Source organism: Dasypus novemcinctus, chromosome 11, assembly GCF_030445035.2.
Source record: "Dasypus novemcinctus isolate mDasNov1 chromosome 11, mDasNov1.1.hap2, whole genome shotgun sequence".
In the NCBI taxonomy this organism is placed as follows: domain Eukaryota; kingdom Metazoa; phylum Chordata; class Mammalia; order Cingulata; family Dasypodidae; genus Dasypus; species Dasypus novemcinctus.
In genome coordinates, this window is record NC_080683.1 from 19,157,992 (window position 1) to 19,185,699 (window position 27,708).

The following is a 27,708-nucleotide window of genomic DNA, read 5'->3' on the forward strand; positions in this document are numbered from 1 at the left end:
TCCTCTTCCTTAAAAATCAAGGAAGTGACTAAATGTACCATGTGCCAACATTTTCAACAGTTCCAGATGCCTTTCCCATTCTTCTGAATGTTTTAAAATCACATTCAAATGATGCAAGGGATACATGCTTGCAAAATAGACGCACCCAGGAAGAGTTGCCTATAAATTGTTGCTACACAATTCAATATAGTCCGATGGCAAAGGCTTTGTAAATAAAAGCTCACCACACTAGTGTACTTCATGTGTAAAGCCACATTTTACTTTAAAGAAGAATTTTTACTTTAGAAAAATGAACACATAATACTATTATTTTGCAAGAGAAATAATAATAGTATGGCTCTTGTTTTGTTTTTTTGGCGGAAAACTGTCTTCTGCTTCTGTCTAAACTCTACCAGTCCAGATCATTTCAGTATTAGCTCACCAGGTATAAATACAGTTTCGTCTGGGTAATATAGTTTGTCCAAGACAAACACTGGTCTTGCAAAAGAAGACCTGAGGTGAGTCCCAATTCTTTGCCTATGTTAGAACCTTGGTTAAGTCATTTAATTTGGCCCTCAATTTCCTCATTTGGAAATTGGAGGTAAAAATGCCAACTTCACTGAATTGTGGTCAAGTTTTCCTGTGATAACATTTAAGAAAACGAATTTTATTAAAAATGGTTAGTCATTGACTACTATACAAAACAGGATCAGTATTGCTCTTTTAATTTATTACTTCTGTTGTTATTATCAGTAATCAGTATACGCTGGCAAATGGGGAACTTCAGATAAAGTCTCAGACCTAAATCAAAGGCAATGGGATCAGAAACAAACATGAAACAGTTGAAAGACAAGTAGGTCAATAGAGAGTGAGATATAAAGCTGGAGAAACAGAGATAGATAATATAGAAGTGAAAACAGATATAAAGACAGAGAAATGAGGACAGTTATCTAGGGAAGGAGCACATAAATTAGAAGTTCCAAGTCTGGCTCCAATGCAAAGTCAATGAACTTACTCTTAGCTCTTTGCTGAAGATGAGGAGAGGAAGAAGAGAACAAGCTTTTCTGTAGTAAGAGATGCCCGGACCTGTGTCATCAGAGCTACTCCCTCTCATGTCTTCTGCTGCCAGTATCTTGTCTACAACCCAAGGAATGACACTTGCATGCATGTATTTCTAGACTTTTGCTCCCGATTGGCTAAGCTGGAGCCAACATCACACCTAGTGCTTTTCCATGGTCAGAAGTTCAGATAAAAACAGCCATCTGTTATTTCCTCCTCCATCTACCTATTTTCCAATTTTTACTTGGGTAAGAGGCAAAAACCTTTATGAAAAAAGGTCTATCATCTAAAATTCTCACCTGGAATGTTTATCTTCCCCTCCTGCTTCCATTCCACGTTACTCCAATTAACATTCTTCTCACTGCAGCATGTCAAAGACACAGGATTGTTGTCGCACATCACCTTCATTTCTTCACTTGCTAAAATTTTGATGGGACTAATATCTATTTTATTCCTGGACTCATATTCAAAAATATCTATGATCAGTTTGCAAATATATTCACCTGCATGGAACACACAAAATCATGTATTATTTCTTCATATATGCATTTCCTTATACAAACAATAGCCTCATCTCAAGTGTCCTGACAGTACTCCGTGAGACATCATTTCAAAAGCTTCTGAGACCTGGTCTAAACAACACTAAAGCCACATCGATGTAGATATTTCTGATGTCACCAGGTAAAGAGTAGAGCGCTGTTCTAAGGAAATAGAAGAAATCTTGAGGACTTTGCTAGTAAGAAAGGAGTGTGGGACAAGGTAGACAAGAAAAATTGGAAAGCCTAGGAGAATTAAAAGATTGTGGATATTTTTTGGCATCCTGTTTAACTCTGTGGTAAAATCAGAATCAACAAAGAAGTTTTAGGACCCATGTGTCTGCAGTCCACTTTCTCGTGTTCAGAAAAAGAGATACCTCTGTTGACATCTGGGTTACCATGGGGTTACTAAATTCTGGAATGTCCGGTTCATCACAGGTTTCAGTGAAGAGTTAAGAGTTATGTTTCTGTGATTGCTTTGAGTGGGGTGGATCAGGGAGGGACAGGAAGGAGGGGTTACAAGAGGGTACAAGGAAACTTTTGGGGGGTGATGGATATATTCACAATCTTGCTTGTGGTGATGGTTTCACAGGTGTATACAACGTCAAAACTTACTAAATTGAATACCTTCAATATGTGAACTTTATTATATGCCCATTATACCTCAACAAAGCTATATCGGATATTTTTTAAAATTAAAAAAAGTCTGCCTTTTTTCTCAGGTTCCAACTAATAAGCCTTGGTAGATGTGGGAAATGGTATTTGTGCCCCAAGGCTAAATTGCCTTGGCTCATACACATGGGGTTCATTTTTATTTTTGAAAAGTTGAGCCAGGAGACTTCTTTTGACTAAGGGAAAAAACTATATGCATGTTACATGGTTTGCCTGTCTACCAGCTCCTCATTCCTTTTCCTGCACAAGTGACTGGACATAACCCACCCGCGTCAGCCTGAGTGGCGCTGTTAATGGTGAGGCGCGATACTGAAGTCATGTTGTTGAGAATGGAGGTGTAAACAGAGAATCTGCTGCTGTTCTGGATGTCACGGTGCCTTTCCACATGATGCCAAGACACGTTGGAGGATAAAACTTCAGTTTCACACACCAGAGTTACTGTATCCCCTTCAAAGATCGTTTCTGGTATGACGGAGAACTTAGTTTCATCTGGAAACCCAAAGAAAAGGTGTCAGAATCCCATAGCAAATAAATGTAATCAATGCCAGCCTCCACCACAAGGATTCTAAGGCGGTGTCCACAGCCTCTGTGGTTAGTAGGACAACATGTCCTCCTCACTCCGTCTCTCACAGCTCATGGTCCAAATAGTTACAGCCTGCCAGATGCTAGGGATAAGGTTTCCAGTTTGGGGGTCATGGCATACTTCACAGTCCTCAGTGGTAGGAATGGGGATTCTTCAACTATTTTCAGTACTTCAGAACACTTACTAGAAACTGGACATTTGCTCGTGAAAAAGTCTCACAAGTGAACTTAAACGCCAAGTCTCTTTTCTATGGCCTGGAATAATATCTACTGTTTCTTACCAATAACACTGATGTCTCATGCTGACTGAAAGCTCTGATTCACAGACCTAGGTAAATGGGAAAATGAATTAACTATTGTTAATACATAAAGTTTGGGAGATAAGTTTTTTAAACCTAAAATCCATGAGTCCTTAGGAGCAGGTGATTTATGGACAGATCAAGGTTTGAGTCCTAGTTCTGTCCCATGTGTAACGGTGGGGCCCTGGGGCCCATCTTTGCTGAGCCTCAGGTACCTCAACTGGGAAGGATGGGCAGTGGGAGCTACCTTGGGAGGTGATGTGGGGGACCAGGAGCTATTGTTCTTGTTTGGGGCTGTAACATTCTAGGGAACCAATGCATAAAGTCATTTCACAGATAAAAATGAAAGCAAACTCTCAGTAATTTTGTGTATGTTTTATGGATGCCTTTAGCTTCCATGACTGGTAGTTTTCCCTCTCTACTATGTTTCTGGTGCCATGCCTTCATAAGGGATATGCTGGAGGAAATCAGACGAGCTGGGTCAGGAGGGTTTATGAGGACTCTTTGGGATGGGGTTTTATTCTCAGGCCATGCTTCCTACATCTTATAAACATGGGAATTAAAAAACCACAAAATTAATGTTGGGTCATTTGATGTTCTAGTCAAAATTTCAAAGTATCTCAATATTTCTTCTCACTTTTTTAGGTCCCTGATTAAAATAATGTTTTTAAGTCACATTCAACTATTAGGAAGGAAGGCCACCCGTAATTTTTTTTTTTTTTTTAGGTACCAGGGTGCTCAACCACAGAGCCACATCGGATCCCCTAAGTTTGTTTTTTCATTTTTTTTCCTTGTTGTTTGCTTTTTTTGTTTGTTTTTAGGAGGTACCAGGAACCAAACCCAGGACCTCCCATGTGGGAAGCAGGTGCCCAAATGCTTGATCCATATCCACTACTCCCATCTGTGAATATTTAATGGAGTGAACTGCCTTTACAGTCACACAAATTTTGGGTTACATATTTTGTATCTATGAGCAAATTATTTATCTTCTCTAAGCCGCTGTTTCTTCATCTGTAAAGCAGAGTTAAACAATACCTACCTTAAAGAATGTGTGAAGATTAAATATATGTAACACACTGACTTAGCATAGAAAAGATTCTCTAACGGTGCCTGTTTTCATTACTTTTGTTGCTAGAACCCATGATTAGTAAAACTGTCAGTTTTATACAGACATGAGTGTAAATTTACTGAGCGTAATTAAAGAAGGGAGTGTCCTGGTTAAGGAACACTGTTGATTAATCAAACCTTACCAGAGGACTAAGGTATGACAAAATAAATGCAGCTCTTCTGAAGACTGCCATATTCCCTTCGTGTTTCATAAGGACAGACTTAAAAGTATGTTCCTGATTCCAGTTCATTCAAGGAACATTTTTCTTTATTACTTTCCCCCCAATAATGATTGCGATTTTTACAAACACAACAAGTCGCTCGAAATTTTTGAAAATTTGTCCCTGGGTAAACACCAACACTCTGGAGAACAAGGCGGTGTTAGAGTTCCCCCAGGGGACTGCACACAATTTAAGTTTATGTTTATTGCTCTAATGCTGTGTGTATTCCATAATCACGTTCTGGTCTTTGAAGACTAAGCCATGGAGATTAAAGCACTTCTGTGTACTGTCAGTAAGCATGTTCCTAGACTGACAACCTCCAAATTCAGAAAGATGCTGGATACTTGACTCTTCTCGGCATGACTAAAAGTTCAGGGAAAGAGCAATCACACCTGAAGTTGACCTAGACTGGAGACTAGTAGTCTCCTCTACCCTCAGAACCATAGCTAAGAAGAATTTCTCAGAAAATGCTTCAACTGGTTGGCGCAGGGAGTGGCGTTCAGGATCGGTTAAGGGATTTGCTGAAATTGCTCCTGCATAAAACCTTACTTTTAGTCCATGTTTATCCTTTCCTTTACTTTTTTGGTTTTCATGATCTTGTTCCTACCTATTTATTCTGAATTTTCAGTCTGACATTTTATCTCAGGTTGAAGCACTTTTTTATTATGTATCTCATGCTTTTTTACATTGTTTTTATCATTTTAAATATTTTATGTTAAAATTGACCTGATGTTAAAAAATACCAGCAGAAAAATGTAAATGAAAGAGTATACACCTGCCATGAGGAAGACCTAAATCCCGAGCTGGAGGGGTGGAGGCACTTTTCCTCCAGGTATACCTGCAGCAGCCCTTCCAGTCCCCTTCCCGACTCCAGACCTGCTGCCTCCAAAGAGGATACTCCTGCATTCCAGAGCCATGAACGGAGTCTTCAGAACATCCACCAGCCAGGCCTTGCCACCCCCCCCCCCCCCACCTCCAAATTCCTCCCCTTACTGCCTTCAAGAGAACAATAAGTCCACTTGCCCATGAACACAACAGAGTCCAACTCTGTACCCCATTTGTAAAATGGGGCAAGATCGTCTAAGCTCTCAGGGTTTGTCTCTTTACCATTGCTATATGTGATCAAAAGTAGTATTTCTCAAATTTCTTGTGTATTTCAATCACCTGGAATGTTTGTTAAACCACAGATTGGTCCTAGTTGGTCTGCGGTGGGCCCAAGAATGAGCATTTCTAAAAAAGTTCCTGGTGGTCCAGGGGCCACTCTCTGAGAACCACTTCTCTGAAGCAACAGTGACCCCCAATTTAACAGCAGTGTATTTTGTGACTCTCTCAATCTCCACCTCAAGGTTAGTTTTACTCTTTTGTAAATATTGGGTCTGTTAATTGAGACAATTCCTTCACCCACATGACTCCGTGGCCTCCTTTGTGAAATCTCTGTCCCTCCCCCACCTCTTCACCCCTCCCTGCTGCTTCCAGCCATGCGACATCAGCAGGTTTGGGAGGCAATGGCCTAAGGGGACAGGAGGTTACCCTCTGTGCCAGGAACTGGAGAGTTTCTCCGTGGCTGACATCATAACTTCCTGGGTTTAAGCATACTGACAAACACAATCATCATCCCGAAATAGAATCTACATATAGGACAAGCATAGCAGAGTTCCACTTACTACTGGTAACTGCTTGAAAGGAGTTGTAGTCCATTTTGTAGGTTTGGTTGAGGCTCTGTATTACTTGTTCATTTGCTTTATGCATTAATTCAGGTGAGGCTGTTGTACTCTTGACTTCATATGTCACAATCACACTTCCGGGCCTGAATAGAGACCATTCAACTGAGTAAAGGAGGAACTGACCCCAAAGAACCTAGATACTTATGGATTATTTGCATGGGAAAATAACACGGCAGGAAAAGCCTGGGTGGGAGCCAGAAAGCTGCAGGTTGTTTCTGCTGAGCTTGCCATGGCAGTGGCAAGGAACAATGATGATAGAGCAGGGAAGAGGGGACAGGTAGCACAAGTGCTATTACTCTCAGGGGTTCACGGAAGTAAACAGGTTTTCAAGCTCTCATTGAGAGCCCGAGCCAGGACTCGCCCACACGAATGACTCCAGAGAGGTAACATGAATGAATGCAGCAGCCAGATGAGGATGGGTGAACTGGATCCCGCGAGCTGGTCATGGGGACGCAGCCACAATGCAGAGTTACTGGTAGCTGTCACACAGCCATGTTGGCCCGGGGTAACCAGTTGTATAGAATGTTAAGGGAAGTAAAAAATTAGGATGTTCCTGAAAACATTCCTGATTTTTTCAGAGTGGCAATGAATATTTTGAAACTCCATGCAAATCCACTCAGGGCTGCCAGGATGCCCAACTTCAGGGGGTGCCATTCATGTGCTGCGTGATGCTGCTTGGTCCTAGCTGGCTGCCAAACTCTTCTCTTATAGAGGCGGAATTGAAATGACAGGGTGTCAGTTTTACATTTCTGAATTCCCTGGACTAAAAACTTATCCCACATCCTTGCAAAATTCTTGCATGCACAGAATACATACAAGTCTATTTTTCTCCTTTCTTCTAAAAAGGCATTTCTGGTTCTCAGTATTTCCTTTTTCTTTAAGCCCAACAGTCTGGCTTAGGTTTTCGCCTCTACAAAACTGCACCTGTTACGCATTCCTTATGATGTCCTTCTAATATTCTTTTCCATCTCCACTAATGTGGGGGTTGCCACCATCTGATAGAAATGGCTGAATTATAGCATTCTTACCTGAACCCTGTTACAGTAACCCATTTGAAGCCTGGTAAAATTCGGTAACCTTTCCAGAACTGGAAAATAAAGCAAGTCAGGTGTCACATATCAAGGTTGAACGACAGAAATGCCAAAACATTTGAAACAGAGGAAGAGAGTAAGAGTGCAAATTCCTTATCACTCTGTGTTTTGATAGCCCTGGCACCAGGAGATCTTTGAAGAAGCAATTCCTGATTACATATGTCAGTCTGGGTTCTCCTAGGAGACTCCAGATTAAATATGTAAAACCTTTATTCAAGGAAATGCCTAGGAAAGAAAATAGGGAGGGAGGCAGGGAAGGGAAGGGAAGTCATTAGATCCCAAATGAAGAAAGAAGGAAGAAAATTGAAAGTATCTTGGGTGAATGGGATCCAAAGATTGATATGTAACCCCTTCTTCAAAAGCCTATAATTTGTTGTGGTGTGTGTGTGAGAGAGAGGGGGTTCTCAGGCAGTAGAGAACTCTTACCTACCAGATTTGTACATCAGATGCCCAAGAGCTTTTCTGAATTGGAACTTCATCATGGCACCCATGGAAATGATATTTGTGTGACATTGGAGTAAGTGGGAGGCCGCTCTGAGGCAGGGGCTCAAACTCCCAAAGAATTAAGGAAAGTCATGATCTTAGTCCACCTATAATAATTTGGGTCATACCAGTTGACAAGCTCTGTTCCAGATGAGTTAACTTAGACAAAGCATTTAGGTTTAAATGAACTAACATAACATAAAATACTTAGAACAGTGACTGGCACACAATTACTGCTCAGGGAGTACTATCTATTCTTACATGAGTGAAACCGTGGAGACCTTCAGTGTAAAGTGGTTTGAAACTCTCTGTGCTTAGTTTTGGGCTGATCTGCCTGAAAGATGTTAGGGGTCTCATGCCTATGGTATGTGAAGATGAATATAAACATATTAACTGGTATTTCTAGATCAGGTCATCAGCCATCTGAATAAGTTTCAGTGAGCTGGTGCTACCAAATCTTATCTGAACCAATTCTAGCCAAGGAAGAAGTGTACCTGTAGGTCAAGGTGATGTCAAACTGTCCCCTTATCTCTGCTGGGCTTAAGTACTACTAAATTCACTTTCCCATATGTACAGGAATAATTTCAACACCCATATTGACAAATTCTGACAGATCTAAGCACAGTATAAATTAAACTGCAAACTGCCCACTAAGAATGCAATAGATAGACTCAGTTCAGCCGAAAGAGTGTAAGAAGCTGCTGGGCTCAAAACCTACCGCTGTCTCCAAGTCAGTCTTGTACGACCTATAGAGGGCAGAGGAAGAATTCTTGAGGTCTTCTGGAAAGGCCACATTCAGTCTGACTGACATTCTCAGAGTAACATCTGCTGGAAAACACAAAGCAATATTTAAAATCCTCATGTTAGTGTCCTCATGCACACAGAGAGGAGATACATCTGCTTGAGCTAATGTCAAAAAGCCACTTAACAAACACATATTTAATGAGCAGTTGCTTACCTCCCTGGAGCTGGCAAAAGGGTCCCTTGGGAGGCAGCCGTTTAAGGCAGCTACAACCATGCCCTGAGAAGGAGCCACCATGCCCTTGACAAGTGAGATTGTGGAGGCACCTTTCCCAAGGCCACCTGTAGCCTGTTTCACAGGAGCACCAGACTTCGTTTCCAGCAGGTCTGCATACTGTCATCAGTCAGAATAATGAGGAGAGAGAAAGGGAGCATGATACCTTTGTATTTTTATAGAAAGCAAGTACCTGTACTTGTAGAAATCCTAATGTGACCCCACTGTTGCCCTTCTAGGAAGTTTCATAATTCTGCACATGATTCATGTGATTCCCAAAAGCATCACCCATAAGCACAGAAAGATGCTATGACTCTCTCACCAGATGTCTGTGATGGTGAATATGATAAAGTTTTTCTGCATAGAGTGTATGGTAGCCAGGCCCTAAGGTGTATTCATAACCTTTTGTAGTCCCCTCTTATATTGCACTAGAGTTGGTCCATATGACCAATTGAATTTGCAAAAATAATTATATTAAACTTGTGAGGTTAAGTTATAAAAGTCACTACGGCATCCCTTTTGGTTGCTTTCTCTTTCTGTCTCTCTCTTTCTTGGATCTCTTGGAGGAAGTCAGCTACCATGCCAAAAGGACATTCAGGTATGCTATGGCAAGAGCCACATGGCAAGAAACCAGCCAATAGCTAGTGAGCAACTGAGGCCTGCCAACAACTATGTGGGTGGGCTTGGAAGTCGGATTTTCCAACCCCAGCTGAGCCTTCAAATGACTATCGCTCTGGCTGACAGCTCGACTACTACCTTACAAGAGGCCAGAACTGCCCAGTTAAGCTGCTCCTGGATTTCTGACCCTCAGGTATTGTGCGAGATAATAAATGCTTGTTATTTTAAGTGACTAAGTTATGGGGTAATTTGTTACATAGCAATAGATAACAAATACAGAATGCAAATAAATTTGTGCTGTTTACAATTCAATTCAAACATGAACAGCCCACATGGACTCCGATCCCACTGATGACATGGAAAAATACTCTCAAAACAAACTGCTTTTTATTTAGTCCTAAAGCTGGACCAAAGTCATGTCATTAGGAGCTATTTGTTCTGCAGTTAGGTGTCCAAGCAAAGGTCCACAGAATAGCTACTCTCAGGAAAGCCATCAAATAGCTTCCTCTGAAAATGAGGGACAACCACCTCCCAGGGATCCCTTGGTAGAATCTTGTGCCCCAGCAGTAGTGGGAGTGGATTTGTTTCCGAGCACCCAACAGACACAAAATGTTTCCCTACAAAACTGGGAAGCAAAACAAACTTGACTAAAAATCTATTTACTAATTACTTTTCCCATTATTAAGGGAAATAACTTTGAGGCAGAAGATCTGTGATAGGTGGGAACATAAAGGAGTGTTTCCCACATGTGTTCCAAAGCATACCGGTTTTGTGAGATATTCTATGGGAAAGAGGATCTATTAATAGCAGTTTATCATAAGGGACCTGATCATACCCTGGGGCCACTCTGTGACAAGTCAACAATTTGCCTGTCATTTAACATTAGAAATTCCTGGCTGCAAAGGCTTCATCCTGGAGGGCTGTGTAGTCATAAAATCACAACCCAGACCTTTTTGGTCACTGCATCTATCTGCTAAATACACTCTGTTCTAATTGTAAGGAGCTCAGACAACATTTCTCCTGATATGGCCAATCCTCCATTTGGAAGTAGTGGTTTCACTCACCTGTCGTCACCTCTATACTCAAAATGTTGGCAGCTAGGTCAGTGCTGTTGCCTTGAATTGGAAAACTGAGGTTGTTCAAGTAAGCTTTGATGGGCTCCAGGGAGGAGGTGTTCTCAAAACTGATCTCAATTTCCACAATGTACTCCTTGGCCGTGGGGCCACTCGTGGCAACTGAAATGAAGTTAAGGGACAGCTGTGAGAACTTACCATGGGAGACAGAGAGAACACGGTGGATATTTCAACAGTTACATGTGATAACGGGTGCATGGGAATGCTTAGCATATCGGTCCTTAAGAATTTCTAATGAACCATTTTAGAGGAAAAGAAGAGCTTGTGTACTCACTACCACCAGGGTACTTGCTTTCATGACTTTATTATTTAAAGGAGAAAAGCACTGGCTCTATCTGGTGTCTGTGTGGGGGTTTCTGGCTATTTGAGAGATTCACAGGTTACACAGGGAACTCTCCCTTCCTCACCAGTCCCACCACGACTCCCTTGATGTCAAAGGCCAAACACCAGTGTGTGGATACTGGACTGTAACAGGAGCAAGAAAGGCGGCAGGGAGACCCAGCAAGGGGGTTCTGGCAACAGTGCAGACAGCAAATGCCTCGACCCTGCTCAAGTTCCCAGCTGCGCCTGTATGTTTGCAGCATTCGGAGGACTGAGTCTGTGCTTGGCTCAGACCCCTTTGGGAAAAGTCATCCAATTCATTCCCTTTGCTCTTAGGCATGCCCAGAGCATGTGCTCTTTGTCCTGACTCTGAATCTCCAGTGTCCAGAGCATGACAGGTGCTCAAAAAAAGTTCGACAAATTGGAAAGTAAAATAAAAGAGACTTTCAGCTTTTCCAAATTGTCTCCTGGCTTGTTCACTGGCTGTCATTCTAGAGCCTCTCTCAGCTTGCCCAGACATTATCGCCTCCCCTCCTCCACACACATGCCCCTCCAGGCAGGCCAACCTCCTCACGCAGTTTCCGACCGTGGTCCTTCCCTCCTCCTTACCACACAGCGCAGGACATGCTCATTTTGAGCTGCCCTGTGTCCCTCAGGCCATCTCTCCTTCCCCTGCTGGAATCCTGGCCTGTGTTCCAAGTCCATCTCATCATCAGCTCCATGACAACACCTTAGAATCTACAAAGCACTTCCACAAATGCTCTTTACTTGATTCTCGCTTTAAAGTCCTATCACATAGGCAGGGAAGAAAGACCTTCCTCCCACTTTGCAGATGAGGAAAGGGAGGCTCAGGATTTTACGCCCCTATTAAGTTGCAACTAATAAATTTTAACATTCAGAACTAAAAAAAAAAACAGCTTCTATTTCCCAGGCATCTTACTCACCTCTTCTGGGTCATTTTCCCAGACCTACTCAAGCACATGATCATTATTTTCCTTTCCCTAAGTTAGATGAGATTTTACAGATTTGAACTGTACCAAACATGAATATATAATATATTCACCTACAACTTTGGTATTGTTCTTTCATTGTTTTCTGCCTTACATTATGTCTGGCCAACTAATTGTAAGCTTCCCAAGGGCAGGAATTATTTCCTGCACTTCTCATGGCCTCAGCCGCTTCATCTGGCATGGAGCTCCCCACATAATAAATGCGTGACAAATCAATTCTTATTAATCCTGGGACTCTCTGAATGGAGTCACAGGCTCACCTTTTGGTTGCTACCAGAATCTTTGACTCAGTCATGACTGGAACATGTAACTGGAGCAGAAATGATGGGTTCAGTTGGTAGCTAATGAAGAACTTTCAAAGCATTGGAGATTTTTTTTTTATGCAGATGCTTTGAAAGGATAAGTTGTGGCTTATTTTACTTCATCGTGTAAATGAAGAAAAGATTAGTGAATATTTGCAAAACAAACATTAGTGTAAATTTTAAGTCAAATACGGAAATCTGATGGATATATTCTATGCATGATATTATTGTTAAATATTTATTGTAGACAGCTGTAATATTTGTTCACTTAGAGTTGCAAGCTATGTTTGCCGTAGGAGGTTGGTTTTACTCACCAATCTTGCTGATTATTTCCTTTTGCATCACTCAACTTGAACTAACTAACTAAATCTGTAAAAAATGTCTGTAAAGATTTTCCTAAAATTAGGAGTGCATCTTAAGATATATTTTCTACTTATAAAAATGTAGTTACAGAATGACTTTGCAAACCCAGTGTGAAATCTCAGTCTGTTATGATACTATGGTGTCAGCTCAAACTTCCTGTTTTCTTTCTGATTCTCAAATGTTTCTGTGATGAAAATAAGCTTCCTGGAAGAATGGCTAATCTTAATCTGCCTGATCCTATCTCTAGAGCACTTTATGCTGTGGTGGGAATATCGGCAAATTGGGCAGTTGCGTGATATTTACAAGGTCTGCCTTAGAACACACTTATTTTCCTGAAAAAGTAAGGCAGCAATTTTTAAACACTCCATAGGATGCACTAACTTTAAGATCTTCTTTGCAAGGTTCAGTCCAACTCTCCTCCCATGAACGTAAACAGGATTTCCTGACCAATAGCTGCTTTTGCAACGAGGGAAGTTGCTGACTGTCCAGGGTGACCCCTTCAGTCAGCATCGTTGCATCCCACAGAAGATCAGAGTCTGTCTGCGGCCCAGCCCCACCTCCCTGTGCTCTTTTCAGACATAACTATAAACAAGCGTGTGCCTGGAAAGCACATGGTGACTCATGGATGTCATTGTGCTCCGCAAAAACCAAGGCAGCTTTTCTGCTGAGATTGTGCAAGGAGCTGAGCCAAAAGCTGGCAAGAACTAGAGGAAAAGGCTTCTGTGATCTTCGTTCTTAGTTTTGGTCTGTGAAATTCCTGCAACTGTTAATTTAGCAGCAGCTTCTAAGGTCCTCTTTTGTGCACCCACCTTTAGATTCTTCAACATGTTCTAAAGTAGACATCTTTCCTTAGTGACTGATAAGGCTGGAAATATGTAAGGGGAAAGGAATTTTTTTTCCCTTGAAAAATCAGTTTTTCAATGCAGCTTGAAAATACCATAGTAATTTAGAAGGCGGTGGACTTGGCCTTGAAATCAACTATTCTTGTGGCCCCCAAGCCTGATGGATGAGTACACATACCTAGTGAATTCTACACACAGGCACATGCACACAGGTTGGCGCCAAAGCAGCAAACCAAAATAGACTATGGTTTTGGCCCAGAACTCTGTATTTTTGTTTTTCCATTTCCACTGATGATTCTGATGACCAAGCAGGTTTGGAATCTAAAGTTCTATTCCAGTTGGGGACATTTAGAAGGTAAGCGAATTATCTGAGGGTGAAGAGCTAAGATTAGCGCCTACAGTTGGCTAAATAGTGGCCCCCCCCAAAATATCTGTTCACCTGGAACCTCAGAATGTGACCTTATTAAGAACAAGTGTCTGCCGAGGTGTAATTAAGGTAGGAAACTCCAGCTGAGATCATTCTGGATCGCAGTGGGCCTTAAACCCACCAATGAGTGCCTTTGTAAGAAACGGAAAGGAGAGACAGCAGGAAAGACCGCATGAAGATGGAGGCAGAGATGGAGCCATGCTGCCCATGCCAAGGAACACCAGAGCCGGCCGAAGCTGAAAGAGGCAAGGAAGGATTCATACTGGAAGAATCAACAGGGATCATAACAAATGTACCAGTCATGACAGCAGCTGTCATTTATTTATCCCCTGGCATGACCGTGAAGACACTATTCACATCCCATTTTGCAGATGGCAAAACTGAGGCTTAGAGTCACAGCTATATCCAAAGCAAGTATCACAGCTGGGGTTCAAACCCATGCTTTTCTGCCACAAAGCCCATTTTTGTTTCACCATACCCTGCCACAGATGAAGAAGAAGATGAATATAACTGCTTTGTAACTCCTAAAGTATCATAAAAATGTGAGGTATTATTATTAAATATGGCATTAGAACTCCATACAATTGTCAAAGTAAAATTATTTAAAAATAAAGTTCAAAGACAAGTTATTAATTATAAATGGAAGAATCATGTAAAATAGTGTTCAATTTTATTTAGCCTAATACATGTTTTAGAAATCCACATTCAGGAAAAATGCATTGTGACCCATTATCACTGACACTCATAGATTTTTTTCATTGAGCCTTGCTAGGTTTATTCATTTGTTCCTTTGTTTGTTTACTTCTAAGTAATTGTACTCTTCACCAAGTGCCTCTTTGCCAGGCCCTGAGCCTGCTGCTGGGGACATAGGGTGATTAAAAAGGCAGAGCCCTCTCTTTAGAGTTCTTGCATCCTTGTGCTGGAGGCAGACAGTAAGCACAGACTTTAAGTCAGGAAGTTCTAAGTTGCATGGAGAAAAATAAGGTAGAGTAAGAAAATGGGGTGTGTGGGGGTGTGTGTGTTGTTCTTTGTAGAATTGTTAGGAAAGACCTTTCTGAAGAGGCAAGTTTCCAGCAGAAATGAGGATAAAATGCGGAGTGGGCCACGCAGACATCCTGGAAGAGAAAACGAGCATGAGACCCCCGATGCAGCAACCTCCCTGGCTTCCTTAAGAAACATTGAGAAGATGGCCCTCTCGATGGGCCATTCTGCCTGCACGGACCACAGAAACATCACTGGGTCTCTTACCCCTGGAACGCCCCAGGTGGGAATCAGTTTGAGAGAGGTAGTTTAAGGATGCGCCCTGCTTACGCTCGGCGGATTGAGGTAGAAATGACAGAACAGGGCTGCCCCATCCCTGCAAACCTGAGGATGTCAGAGCTGGGGCAAGCGATGCTTGTTCAGTCCCAAGGACCCAGGAAGAGAGGACAAGCCCTACTCCGCTGTGTGGCTGTGCCTTGTAAATGCCCTTCCACACTCCTCTGCTGCCCTGGACCAACTCGCCCCTGTTTTAATGTGTTTTTCCTTTTCTCCTTCTTTTTGCTTGGGTTCCTGTGCCCCTGGTATCTTTCCTTTAGGGCTGGGTTTTCCTGGCTCCCAGATGCCCCAAAAGGACGGTAGCAAACTTAGGGTGTCATCAGTGTCACAGGCCTATCAGCAGACCCAGGAGGCACAAACTAACCAGATTTCCCCTCCTTTCCCATCAACCTCTGGCCACAAAGCGCTTATCTTAAAGAGACATTTCTGGAAAGTTGGCTGCAAACTGTGACAAGCAGCTCTGGGTCTTAATCACAGCTCTTTAAGCAAATAGTACTATTTTACCAGGCAACTGTAGTGGGAACTATGGCTTCTCAGAGTGGAAGCCTAAATAGACGTATGAATTCCTCTTCCACCTGCAAAAGAATGAAGGTTGCTGACTCATTTCATCCAGGAGAAATGAGTTTGACAAAAGAAGACAAAGATTTCTTTAGCACTGACATTTGGGTCTTTTGTTTTACCCTCTTGGTCCCATAGAAGATAAATATCAAAAGACACCTGGTTCTCCCATTTGTTTCTAGACATGTTCTAGTAGGTCACAATTTGGCAGCATTGCCCTCTATTGTAGCATTGTTCAGCAGATACAAAGGATCCTAATCACTCTAAGGTTTTAGAAAGGATTGCTCACACAGGGGAACACATCAGCTGTAGATCACCTGGATAAGGTAGATGGATGGGAGAGTGGACAGTACTGTGTAATAAAATATTTAGCTATGAAGACTTGATAAAAGAACCAGTTCTACTAGCTGGCCATATACCCTTAAGTGCATCAACAAAGTCAGCCACATTTGAGTTTTTTAGCTATTAAAATGAAGACAGTAGTGTCATGCCTCAGAGCCTCAGCAAGGCTGCTCCAAGAATCTTGACACGGGATCTGATGGGCCAGAGCCAGAGATGCGTGTTGAAGACTATAACTCAGCCATGAGCACGGACTTGAGTCAGAGAGAACTTCTTACCTGGACTCCTTCTTCCCCTAGTAGGTCATCCCTGAGAACCATACCTTGCTCATCTGTAAATTATGGGTAATATTTTCTCCACAGATTATTGTTTAGGAGTTGGGATACTGTATGTAAACCCTTGGCAAAGTGTCTGACCCATAGCAGACATTCTGGAAATGGTAGCTAGAAATAATAATATTGATGATAAGAAAAAGAATGATTAGATTATATGGCAGATGCCTGCAGATAGGTCAAGAGAAGCTAACCCTACCTCAACCAGGTATGGCCTTTGAGATAATTAAACAAACAAGAAAACAAGATATGAACATTGATCAGAGGTTTGAAAAATAGATCACTACAAACATAAATACTAAACCTAAAAAACAAACCTAAGTACCAGTCAGAGAGCACATAGCCTTTCCATCTCACTCTATCAACCACCACTTCCCACTCAGAGCAATAATTACCACATGTTATCATAAGAAAGATTATAGCTATGAAAATCCAAAAATCTGTTCCTCAGTCTGGAAAAGGCACAGATTTCCTGGACCCAGATCCAAAAGGCCAGCACATACCCAGGCTGCCAGCTCTGCAGAAAGGACAGGATTTCTCCCTGGCAGCCAGGCACCCAACCTGGCAGGACCCTTGCTCGTACTGAACAGGTGCTGACATGTAAGAGTGTCCAGTGCAGGGTGGGGATGCCCTGGGCCCCACATCTGCTGTTTCGGCTCCTGCCAGCCACTCCTTTTGAACCCAAAGAAGAGCCAGTGGGAACTCTTCAGGCCCTGGCCTCAAAGTCATCCTTCACATGGGTGACGGAGAAGGCACGTTTGTGCTACTTCTAATATATAAGAAGCTTCCCTTTCTGGTCCCCTACGAAAATTCCTCTTAAGCCTCAAGTTATCTTATTAGCGAACCTCCAAAGTCATCTTCTTGGCCGACTCCAGTTTCTCACTGTGGCCTCTGGAGTCACAGCCTCCCAGGCATGTGCAGACCTGGAGCGCCACGTGGCACATGCTCTCCTTCCCTCCCACGTGCAATCCATCTCCAAGTCCTTTTGATCTGTTTCTCAAAATGCCTTTCATGCCTTTCCCTCCATGGGCCATGGCCTCACGTCCAGACTGCTGCTCTTTCTAGCTGCTCTCCCTGGCACTCATATTTTCTTCATTTAATTAACTCAGCCATAAATGCCTGGATAATTTAACTAACAGTGGTTACTATCAGGTCACCTCTCAGCGTCGGCCTCCAGCTGGGGTAGAATCCACTCCTGTCATTCAGGACACTCGTAATCAGGACATAGTTCTGGAAGCTTGGGATCCATCTTTATTTCCTTCAGCTCCCAAAAGCCCCCCTCTGCTCGCACAGGCAGCAGGTTACTCTTGTCTCTGGGTCTGTGTGCAGGCTTCTTTCCCCATAGAGTCTTTCTAAAGTGCCGACTCCTATGTCATGGCATCCATGTCCCTGCCTTCAGGTAAAGGGCAGCCACCTTCTCTGTACCAGGTGTATTTCAAGCCCTTTCAAATGCTCTATTATTCTTATAAATAAACCTTATTGACTTTATTTATAGTATAAAAAACTATGTAAAATAAAAACAAAATCCAGATAACCCTATTAACTTTTTTAAAAAAAGGTTGGATGCATACCATTATTTAATCTGAACAGCGCTGTAAGTATATTGTCCTTCAAAATGTCCCAGAGAGGCTAAGTAACTGCCCAAGGTCACTTAGGAAGTCTCTGGCAAGTTAAGAATAAAAATGAGTATTGATTCTACCTTTAGAGATGCTTTTAGTCCAAAGTAAGGATTTAGTCTAGTATTTCAAAAGAAATTCCCAATCTAATTGTTTCCTTTGGAAACTTTGCTTGTCTCCTCTGGGCACTCAGGCACCATAAAGGCAGCTGTATATGCATATGAAAGGGATTCCCCATCTGAAGGTCAGAGCCCAGCACGAACACCCCATTCAACACACAGAAACCTCACTGTGGAATCCTGCTGGACCTAACACCCCCATTGCTTTCCTTCGGCCATTTTCCAGGTGAGTGATCCTTTAATTGCAGCTTACATGCTGATTACCTGGGACCTAATGCCTGGGACTTTCAATGGCCATTTCTTACTTCAGTGATTTTGTAAAAGTACCAAGGCCAATCCGTCTTCCCCATGTGACAGGTTGATTCATTAACACTTCCAAAATGACTCCAGAGGCCCAAGAGCACAGAAGGCCATGTATAATAAATGGAAAATATGTTTTCATGGTGATCTATCATCGTCACAATTGTTTGTAATGAAAGCATGCCTGGAAAATTTTGGAATGTCAAATATTTAGATATACAAGTGGTTTCCTCTCCAAGGCCTAGCACCTCACATTGTGCCTGTTGGTCATGAACAGCCAGGCTGGCAGTGCAGGAAGATGTCACTTTATAGCTGTATGTGCACCAACTGCTCCAGAGGAAGCTGGCAACCTGAGTCCTAGGAGAACTTGGCAGGAACCTGGAACTGGAATTCATCTGCAGATGGTTTGATTTAAAAGATAAAAGGACTTTTTCAAAATACCACATGGGCACATCTTGTTCCTGTCACAGGGCATGGGAGGATTCTGGGGGTTGTCAGGGGTGGGGTAGAGATAATGATACTTGTTTTAAAGTGCAGGAAGTGCAGTATGGGCTACAGGCCACTTCAGAGAAGGAGGGGATACAAGGGGAGTGGGGATCCCATAGGGATAGCAAAATGAAGACTAAAACAGAAACTATAAGTGGAAAAAGAAAGGAAGGAGAGGAGGAGAGGAGAAGAAAAGGAAAGGAATGCTCAGTATATGACCTTCCAATGAGCATTTCTAGAGCTTAATAAAATGTGGTCAAATTCTCATCCAAGCACTGGGCAATAGCTGTGTCTGCTACTGCAAGGTGAGGAGGGGCTTTCCCAGATACCTCTATCCTGACCTCAAGGTAAGCATGCTTCCCTTAGGCTGCCCTGACCGCAAGAAAGGGACCAAGCTACAACACACCTGATAAATGATTCAGTCATAGGCTATAGGGTAACAAGTTTTAACTTCTAGGCAATCGGTGCAGCCACTGGCCAGCAGGTCTTAGCAAAAAGAACATATCCTCTGAACTCACCAAGGGGCAGCTTTGACAGAGATATGCATCATTTCCCTTAGCCGCTCTTTTATTGAGAAACCTCTAGATGAAGAAGATTGAGGGCAGTACACATTCACTGGGAGGGCAAATAGGAAGCATAGTAAATACAATCCATTGTGGTGAATATTACGATCTGGAAATGTACCAGGGGCAGTGGAAACCCAGGTAAACCAGCCCCTATTTGCCTGGGGACTCAATGGAAGGCCTTATAGGCCAGGAGAGCTTCTGAATTGATGCTTAAATAGGAATTCTTCAGGCAAGCAAAGGGGAATGAGCACAGTTTGTCAGAATGACCGGGGGGCATCGACTATGTAAAGGAAAGGAAACTGGGGTCCTATGAGACCTGAGCAAATGAATGGGTTTATCCTCAAGGCAGCAGGGAGCCAATTTAAAGGGGCAGGTGACAGGATCCGATTTATGCTTTAGAAAGGTTGCTGTGGTAGAAGGGGGTGGATAAGGTCCTGGGAAAATCCAGCCTGCCGACATACAATAACACCTGTGCGGGGTTCACAACCCTCCACTTGCCCCCCACCTCTGCAAAGGGGAGAGTCCAGAACATTACTTTGGAGTTTGATGGGAGAATAGAAGTGGGAAAGGGAGGGGAAGGACTGCGGCCTAGAATCTAAGCAGATCCATAAAATAAAGTGTGGAGTGGACTTTAGGATATGAAAAATGATGATGGGAGAGAAGAGGGTATCATGTGTTGCTATGATCCTTTTACATCATTTGGTAGAGAATGGAGTTCTTATGTAATTATGTTTGGAAGTTCAATTGTACTTCTTGACTCTGATGCTACTTGGAGATAGAATTATGTGAATTTCAGTGTTCAAAAAAGTCACAACAAATGTAATTTGATTGGACTTACTGGAAGAGACAGCCAAGCACAGGGTTCACATACCTGCTCGTTTTTGCCTTAGCAGCTCTTCCTCTGCTAGTGCATGTTCACTGAGAATCTGAAAGAACATTTAAAAAAAATCACCAGTTAGTGTTAGAGATTTTGCCCACATGTCCCTAAAGTTAGAACTGAATTTAGGGCTGCAGGTTTTGGTTTGGCTCCCGGTGCTCAGTAGACGCTGGGCAAGCAGCAGGTGGAATAGTAGGGAAAATGAAATGGAGTCGCCTCTGTAATGTGACCTGGGAATTCGCTTTTTCACAGACCAGTATCTAGATCTAGAAGCGGAAGAAATTCCCATATCTGAGTTTCACAGAGTTCCTACAGCTTGAGACCCGGTCAAGAAATATAAACTCTGATGTTCTGAACTTGTGTTCTCTGGCGAAGATTTGAAGTCTGAGTCATTCCAGCGACCTTTTAGACAAATCTCACGACCTCTCCTCAATACTCAGCCTGTCCCCACCTCAGTATTTCAGCTGCATGAGGTCTGTTTTACCATTGTTTGTGCTTAGGGATTATTTTCTCCTTCTTTGGTCCTTTCTCTTATGGGGTACAATTGCTGGTTTCTATTGCAGGAGCTAAGAGATATGGCTCTGAAGTCAGACTGTCCAGGTACAAGGCTGTGTCACTTACTAGCTATGTGACCTTGGGAAGGTGCTTAGGCTCTCTGAGTAAAAGGGAAACAAGAATAATAGTACGAACCCATAGGGTTGTTGTGAGGATTCATGGAGCTACAATATGTCACATCGTAAAGCTGTTAATACATGTCAGTTATTATCAGATAGTGCAGTGATTAAGAGCAAGCTCTGCCCTAATATGGCTGTGTGAACTTGGGCAAGTTACTTAACCTCCCTGTGCCTTAGTCCTCTTCTATAGTATGTGGATAAAAATCACCTACCCCATGAGGTTGTTGTGAGGATCAAATGACCAATAACGGTGAAGCATGGAGAAAAGTTGTGGTTACATCCTAAGTCCTATTCAGAGATGGGCATCACACCACTCCAGGGGCCCATTGACACGGAATACACCAGCTGCACACTGCACCAGGTTCACCTTTGTGAGCTCATCTCCTTGAAATCATGGAGCTTCTTTGTTTAAGAACTGACTCTGATCAGCTCGGTCTGGTAACCAAGCCTTGCCCCATGTCTTGACCCAACACCCATTCCTAGCTCCTTCCTGACTCTGGCTTGGTTTGTCCGATGATATGCTTCCCAATTCAAACTCTCCTCAAGGCCAATAGAAGATCCCCTACTCTCTGAAGTCTTCCCAGATGACCACTGCCCACAGAAATCTGCCCTTTACCATGAACTCCACACTTATGTACACCACTCACAGCAGAGCTCACTCTGCCATCTGTGCTGTCTACCATTATTTTCTAGTTATTTCACGTAATAATAACAAAAATAATGACATTGAAGATTTCTTTAATACCCTGTGCTGGGCACTAAGTACTTGATGTGCTGACTTATCTAATCCTTAAAAAAAACCTAAGAGGTAGGTACTAGAATTATCCACATTTCTTTTAAGAAAACAGAGGCTCAGAGAAGACATGTAAGTTTACTAAGTTCACACAGCCTTTAAGCAGCAGAGCTAAGATTCGAACCCAGCTAGCCTGGCTCCAAAATCTGCATTTGTCCCCATCATCTTTTCAGGAGGTACTGAGGGCAACTATGGGTTTGTCTCAGTGACCCTGTCTCTACTAGCCTGGTACCTTTTATCTCTCTTTCTCTCCTCTCACCTCGTCCCGTTTATCCATGACTAGTTCCCCTGGCTTGTCACCACTTCTCCTCTACTAAATTATTTTTTAGTAAAAGGTCAGATATAAGAGATTCACTCTTCTATGTGAGTTTGATATGCTTCCCTTCTCTGGCATATTTGCACAACAAATATTGTATGTCCTAATCTCAAGTAAAAAGCTTAGCCGCCAGAGGAGGGTTCTTAGGAGGCACTGGATGAGGAAAGTATAGAAGTCAGTAGGAAGCAGGCAGGGCCATGCAACTGGTAGTTCACAGTTGTTTTATTAAAGGAATGAGTAAAGGAATAGTGAAAGATGAGAATTTCAAAAGCACGGTTGCTGCTGCTTTCACAGTGAGGTCATTTTAGATGTACTTAATGTGCAGCTACCGAGATGAAGCCGAGGCAAGGTAGCTGTCATGGTCCCCACCCTGCTTCCCCGTGCCTGCCTTGGGCTGACCGAGCAGATGCAAAGGTTAGGTGGAAAGGTTAGGCCACCGCATTCCTGCCTCTCCCCCTCCCCGGGCTGGCCGGCAGGGAGGGGGAGCCACAGAAAGCTGTCTCTGTTTCTGGGCTTCTGTGCGGAGACTCAGCCCAGGAGAGCACCACCACCGATGACCACCTATGACAGGATTTTGTTCTCTCTGTTTTCCAGGGTGACTAAGGAATTGAGGCTTTGATGCTGTAGTTGCACGTTCAAGGTAGGTTGTGTGTTAAAGCAAACATAGCTTTCCATTTTCTTGTGCAGAGTATTTCAAATTGCTGTGAGCAGGAGAACCGCTTCCCCGCTTCCACCACCTCACTGATTCGTTAGGTCGGGGATGGGATGCACTCCTGCCTGTTTAACCATCACCTCCCTGGATGCTAGGCCACCCTTAGAAACATCTTGAGGATTTCCTCAATCCTTATGGTGAGCATCTCGAATTTGCAGGAAGTGCTACCTTTACAAACCTGCTGCCCATGGCATCTCTGCTGTCCAGGGAGTATTCACAACTTCTTGTGAGAATAGCTTACTTTAATTTTTCGGTTCTGCAATCAGTGGAAATAGAGGGAAAACACTGATGGGAATGATGCCTCTTGGGAATTAAGGGGAGATGGTAATAATGCCCTTGACTCTCCCAGATTTGAGCTGTGCTGGGGAGAATGTACAATGAGCTGGACTCCGAGGCCAGGGGACCCAGATTTGAACAGAGCAAATACTGGAGTCACACCACGGGCTGAATCCCACCAGCTCAGCTTCTTCCAAGTTGGAAGTCAATGGTTCACTCTAAGCCTCACTTCTGAGATTATGAAAATGAATGTGTGCACAGGCAGCTAAAATGCTTAGCTCCACATCGGGCAGTGGAGCACACCCGGTTGCCAGCTAGCCCTGGAGCTCACTGGGGCCAGCCTTGCCTTCACCAGTCCACGTGCTCACCCCCGTTTTGGGAACTGTGGGATTGCAGCACTCTCCTTTCCTCTTAAACACTGGTGCTGGGTAGAGCAGTGCACAAGGGAGGGGGACGGAGGGCAGAGTTGCTGCCAGGGGCTCACCAGGCTCGGCTGCATCTTTACTTCAGACAAGAAAACAGGGCCTCCAAGTGGACTTCCCTCTGCTTGCTCCATTTAGAGGGACCCAGATGAGTATCGTGAGTGACAATGGCTAGCTCCGGGGGGGATTTCCTGATGGCTGAACTTCAGCCGGAAGAGACAAGGTCATCAATTCCAGGAAACATCCTGCCTACAGGACATGACCCTACAAATAACTGGGGGGAGGGAGTGGGGGGGGATGGGGGATGTAGTGGGAGTGGGAGGTGGTCAGGAATGAGAGGTGGCCCTTCCATGTGGAGAAGAAAAGCCCTAGGGATCCGCATGGCAAACAGGGTGGTCCCCAAGGCCCCAGCTACGGCAAATCTTCCCCCTCCCCCCCTTCATGGCCTTGTCACTCCCTCTTTTCCTTGACCTGAAATCCTCAATTTGACATCTCTCTTTGCCTCTGTTAGATAATTGGCTCAGCAAGGGTCCTGTTAGAATTTCTCCTCACACAAGCATATTAACGTAGATTCACTTTTATTAGAACATTAATCATAGCTATCAAGTCTTAAGTCCTTGCTCTGTGCTAGTCACTGTGCTAAAGCTTAACTGTTGAATCCTCACAACAAACAGATGAAGCAGATATTAGTTATTATGATTTAATGGAGAGGAAACAGGCTCAGGGAGAGAAGAAAGGACCGAAGTTCTAAGGCGGGTGAGGGTCAGAGCCAGGCTTCAAACCTGGGCCTGATGCCAAAGCCGAGCGTGTACTGCCTTGATCTTCAAAGTGTGTTCTTTGAAGCAGTAGCAAAGGTTTGTCAGCAATGCAGTATCTTGGGCCCCATGCCAGACTTACTGAATTGAAAGCTGCGTATAAGGTCCACAGGTGATTCTCACGCACAGCACTTCAAAGACTCATTACCACCCCACGTTGCATTTAAAATGCAGGTCAGCAGTGGGAGCTGGGTGGCAGCTTAGGGCACAATACACAGATGGGATAGGCTTAAGTGCACTGCTGCAGTGAGAGTTCTGGGCCTTTAGGCTGTCTCAAGATATTACGCCTTGAAGGGCTCTTCTAGGGCGGTAGGATGAATCCTCTCCTAGGATGATGAAATTCAAATTCCACCATCAGCCTTGGGAGGCCTGCAGCTTACCCCCGACCAGCCTGTGCCACCAGGCAGATGGAGGGGCTTTGCCAGAGCTGTTGTGACCAGGGCAGCTGGCACAGCTGGAGGGGGGCACTGCTGCTGCTGTGAACACTAAGAAACTGGAATTTGGGTCAAGCTACCCGAAAGCTGAGATCACCTCGAGCTCTGGAATTCTCCCCACACCCTTGGGTAAGCAAGCCTCCTCCCTGTTCATGTGGATTCACCAGAAGCATGAACATTTCCCTCCTCCTCTCACATCAACAGGCTGCTGCACGTGACTGTACAGGTTGTCCCCAGCACAAGGGAGTCTGGGAGGAGAGAGGGCAGGAGCTGAGGTGCAGCCTGCTCAACTCACCAAGCCTGGCAGAGCTGGCATTTTCTCCATCTTCTTATGTGTTAGCAGTACTCTTTTGGGTCCAAAAGATTGATACAAGAAAACAGTCTGTGGCTGAACCCACTTCAGCTCCGCTTATGTATAAGGCAATTTTTGGTAAGCATAGCCCTCTTTCAGGTATATAGAAAAATTTTTGTGCCTGCCACTGAAGTAAATTTATTGTAAGTTTAAAAAAAGGGAGGGAGGATGGAGGAAGGTGGATATTTAGGAAATTTCTGTTTCATTATGGCATTACATTATAAAACCAGAGCTAGGGGTTTATGAAGAGGAAACTTTCTGATATCAGGAAATAATACTGGAAACCGAAAACAACATTGCAAAATTAGGGGGTGTGATGGAGGCAGTTAATGGCAATGAATAAAATAGAGATTAAACTTTAAAAACAACCTCTCAGAATTCAGATGGAAAGTGTTGGATGAAAAAGGTATAAGAATTATAAAGTAAAATATGAGAGATATGAAATATGGAACTAGGAGAACAGGAATCTTAGAAAAAAGAGATAAGAACCAAACTTATTACTAAAGAATAAGAAAGTTGATATAAGTTGCAGAAAACCTAATTCAATATTGAAATAGTTTTTTGTATATAGACCAAATAAATTTTTAAGGCCTGTATTTGTGTATGTGTATGTTCTTGTGAAAATTTTGAATTTCAAGAGTGAGGAAAAAATGATGGGTAGTCTAGGAACAGAAGAAAACAATTTACTCTTAAAGAAAAAAAATCAGAATTGGCTTTCACACTTCTCTTCTACAATCCTAAATATGACAAAGAATAGGGCAAAATCTATAAGTTCTGAGATTCTCTGTACACAACCAAAAAAGAGTACTGAAAAAAAAATTTTTTTTTTTATGTGGGTGAGCTCTAAAGCATACGATTCACAGGCTTTCTTGGCAAAAATTTCTTAAAAACATGTTTCTCTGAGAGATGAATCTAATAAAGAGTTCAAGAATAGGAGAGTAGTGGTTCTAAAAGGTAGTATTTTCGATATAACATTCATGTAATCTAAAGCCTTTTTAAAAATAAAGAATTATTTTTATTAAAAAAGGACTGGTAGTGGCACTGAAATGAGTTAAAAGTAAGTTCAGTTGAAATGATTATTGAAAAGCATTAAACAAACATTGCAAATGTCAATAATAACTCTTGAAAGAAGAGAAATAGTGTAATGAATGTGATTCATTAGTTACGATAAAGATGATGATGATATCAAATGAAATTTGAAAGCAGTTGGGGCAAGGGAAGGATCATAATAGAGAAATAAAATATTAGGTTGAACTACATGAAACTGATGTTTTCGTAGGTCAAAAGTAGACAAGTAGTGGCAATGTCATGCGCCTTAACCAGACCAAAGCTTGCTCAATCCTTCCTTTTACAAAAGAGAATATTAATACATACTGTTTCATTATTGGTGGTGATAATTAGAGAAAAATGGTTTGAAGTATTTTTCAAAGGTTATTTCTAAGAGAATATAGACAAAATGTATACTTTCCAAGTCAGAAGAGAAATGAAAAAGAAAGAAAATCTAGACTAAACAATAAAAAACACAAAAGACAGAAAGAGGAAAAAGTATAAAAAGTTATATGACAAAATCCTGAAAGCAAGATCAAGCATTTTAAACATGACACTAAATATGAATAAATTAAACTCTCCTAATCAAAGGCAAATTTGCTCAAATTTGGTATAAAAGAAAAAAAAAATATGTTATACAAGAGACCCATATAAGGCAAAGTGGATATATTAAAGGCTAAATAAAATATAAAGAACAAAGGTCAGACAAACATAAATAAAAGCTGACAATTGGAATACCTGACAAAGAATTAAAATAGGAAAGTATCAAATAGGGCAAAAAGAGCCATTTTATAATGCTCTTACAAAAATTGTAAAATGTACCGATGAAGCTCTAGCAACAGTGACAGATTGAATAAAATAACCCGGAAATCTCTTATAAGACATCTTGTCAACGTTAAGTAATTTAATTCTTACAAAAATCATAGGAAATAAGTACTATTATTATCATCATTTGACAGATGATGAAACTAAGACATAGAGAAAGTTGCTTTAGCCTCTCAAGATTTTACCACCAGTAACACATTATGACTCTATGGATAGAATGGCATAAGGAACAACATGATTATCATATGATTATGTAACTAATTTAAGAAATAGGTGCTTATCGCCTCCTTTAGTTATGCTAACTCCCAATGACTTCCCAAGAACAAAATATCCTGGATAATTTCTAGCAAAGGTTCTAGATTACAGCTATGGTTCCTTCAGCATTATCAATCTGTGATTTTTGATACAAGCACAGATGATGTCTTTTTATTAGGTGCTTTTAAAAAAAGTTTATTAGAGAAGTTGTAGATTTACAGAAAAATCATGCAGAAAATAGAGTTCCCATATAACATCCCTATCTATTCTTAACACTTTGCATTAGTATGGTACCTTCATTACAATTCATAAAGAAATAAGGTTAACATTTTTTGAAATGTATTCTACTCTGATGCCAAGTTAAAATGAATCCTTTGAGATTATATGTTCTTCAAAAGGCTAAAAATCTACTTTATTGTCATTATTGTTGTCAGCTTCAGAAAGAGGGAGCTTCAACCCAGAAGTTGCAATTTAGTTGCACACGGAAACCTGG

At 42.4% G+C, this 27,708-nt stretch overlaps 1 protein-coding gene across 16 annotated transcripts in view; it reads right to left on the reverse strand.

Annotated features, from left to right (window-relative positions):
* Positions 1-27,708, reverse strand: part of ADGRF5 (adhesion G protein-coupled receptor F5) — a 110,138-nt gene that overhangs the window by 29,755 nt on the left and 52,675 nt on the right. For 8 of the 16 annotated variants that reach the window (XM_058306852.1, XM_071218502.1, XM_071218498.1 and 5 more), the window contains exons 3-10: positions 20,289-20,343; positions 10,451-10,621; positions 8,712-8,888; positions 8,472-8,578; positions 7,208-7,266; positions 6,120-6,262; positions 2,514-2,735; positions 1,338-1,541 (exon numbers count right to left, since the gene is read on the reverse strand). In XM_058306852.1, the coding sequence (XP_058162835.1) occupies positions 1,338-1,541; positions 2,514-2,735; positions 6,120-6,262; positions 7,208-7,266; positions 8,472-8,578; positions 8,712-8,888; positions 10,451-10,621; positions 20,289-20,343 (1,138 nt within the window). Of the gene's footprint in view, positions 1-1,337; positions 1,542-2,513; positions 2,736-6,119; positions 6,263-7,207; positions 7,267-8,471; positions 8,582-8,711; positions 8,889-10,450; positions 10,622-20,288; positions 20,344-27,708 lie in introns of all 16 variants that reach the window. The other 8 variants (XM_071218500.1, XM_004452800.5, XM_071218496.1 and 5 more) reach the window with 1 other exon arrangement.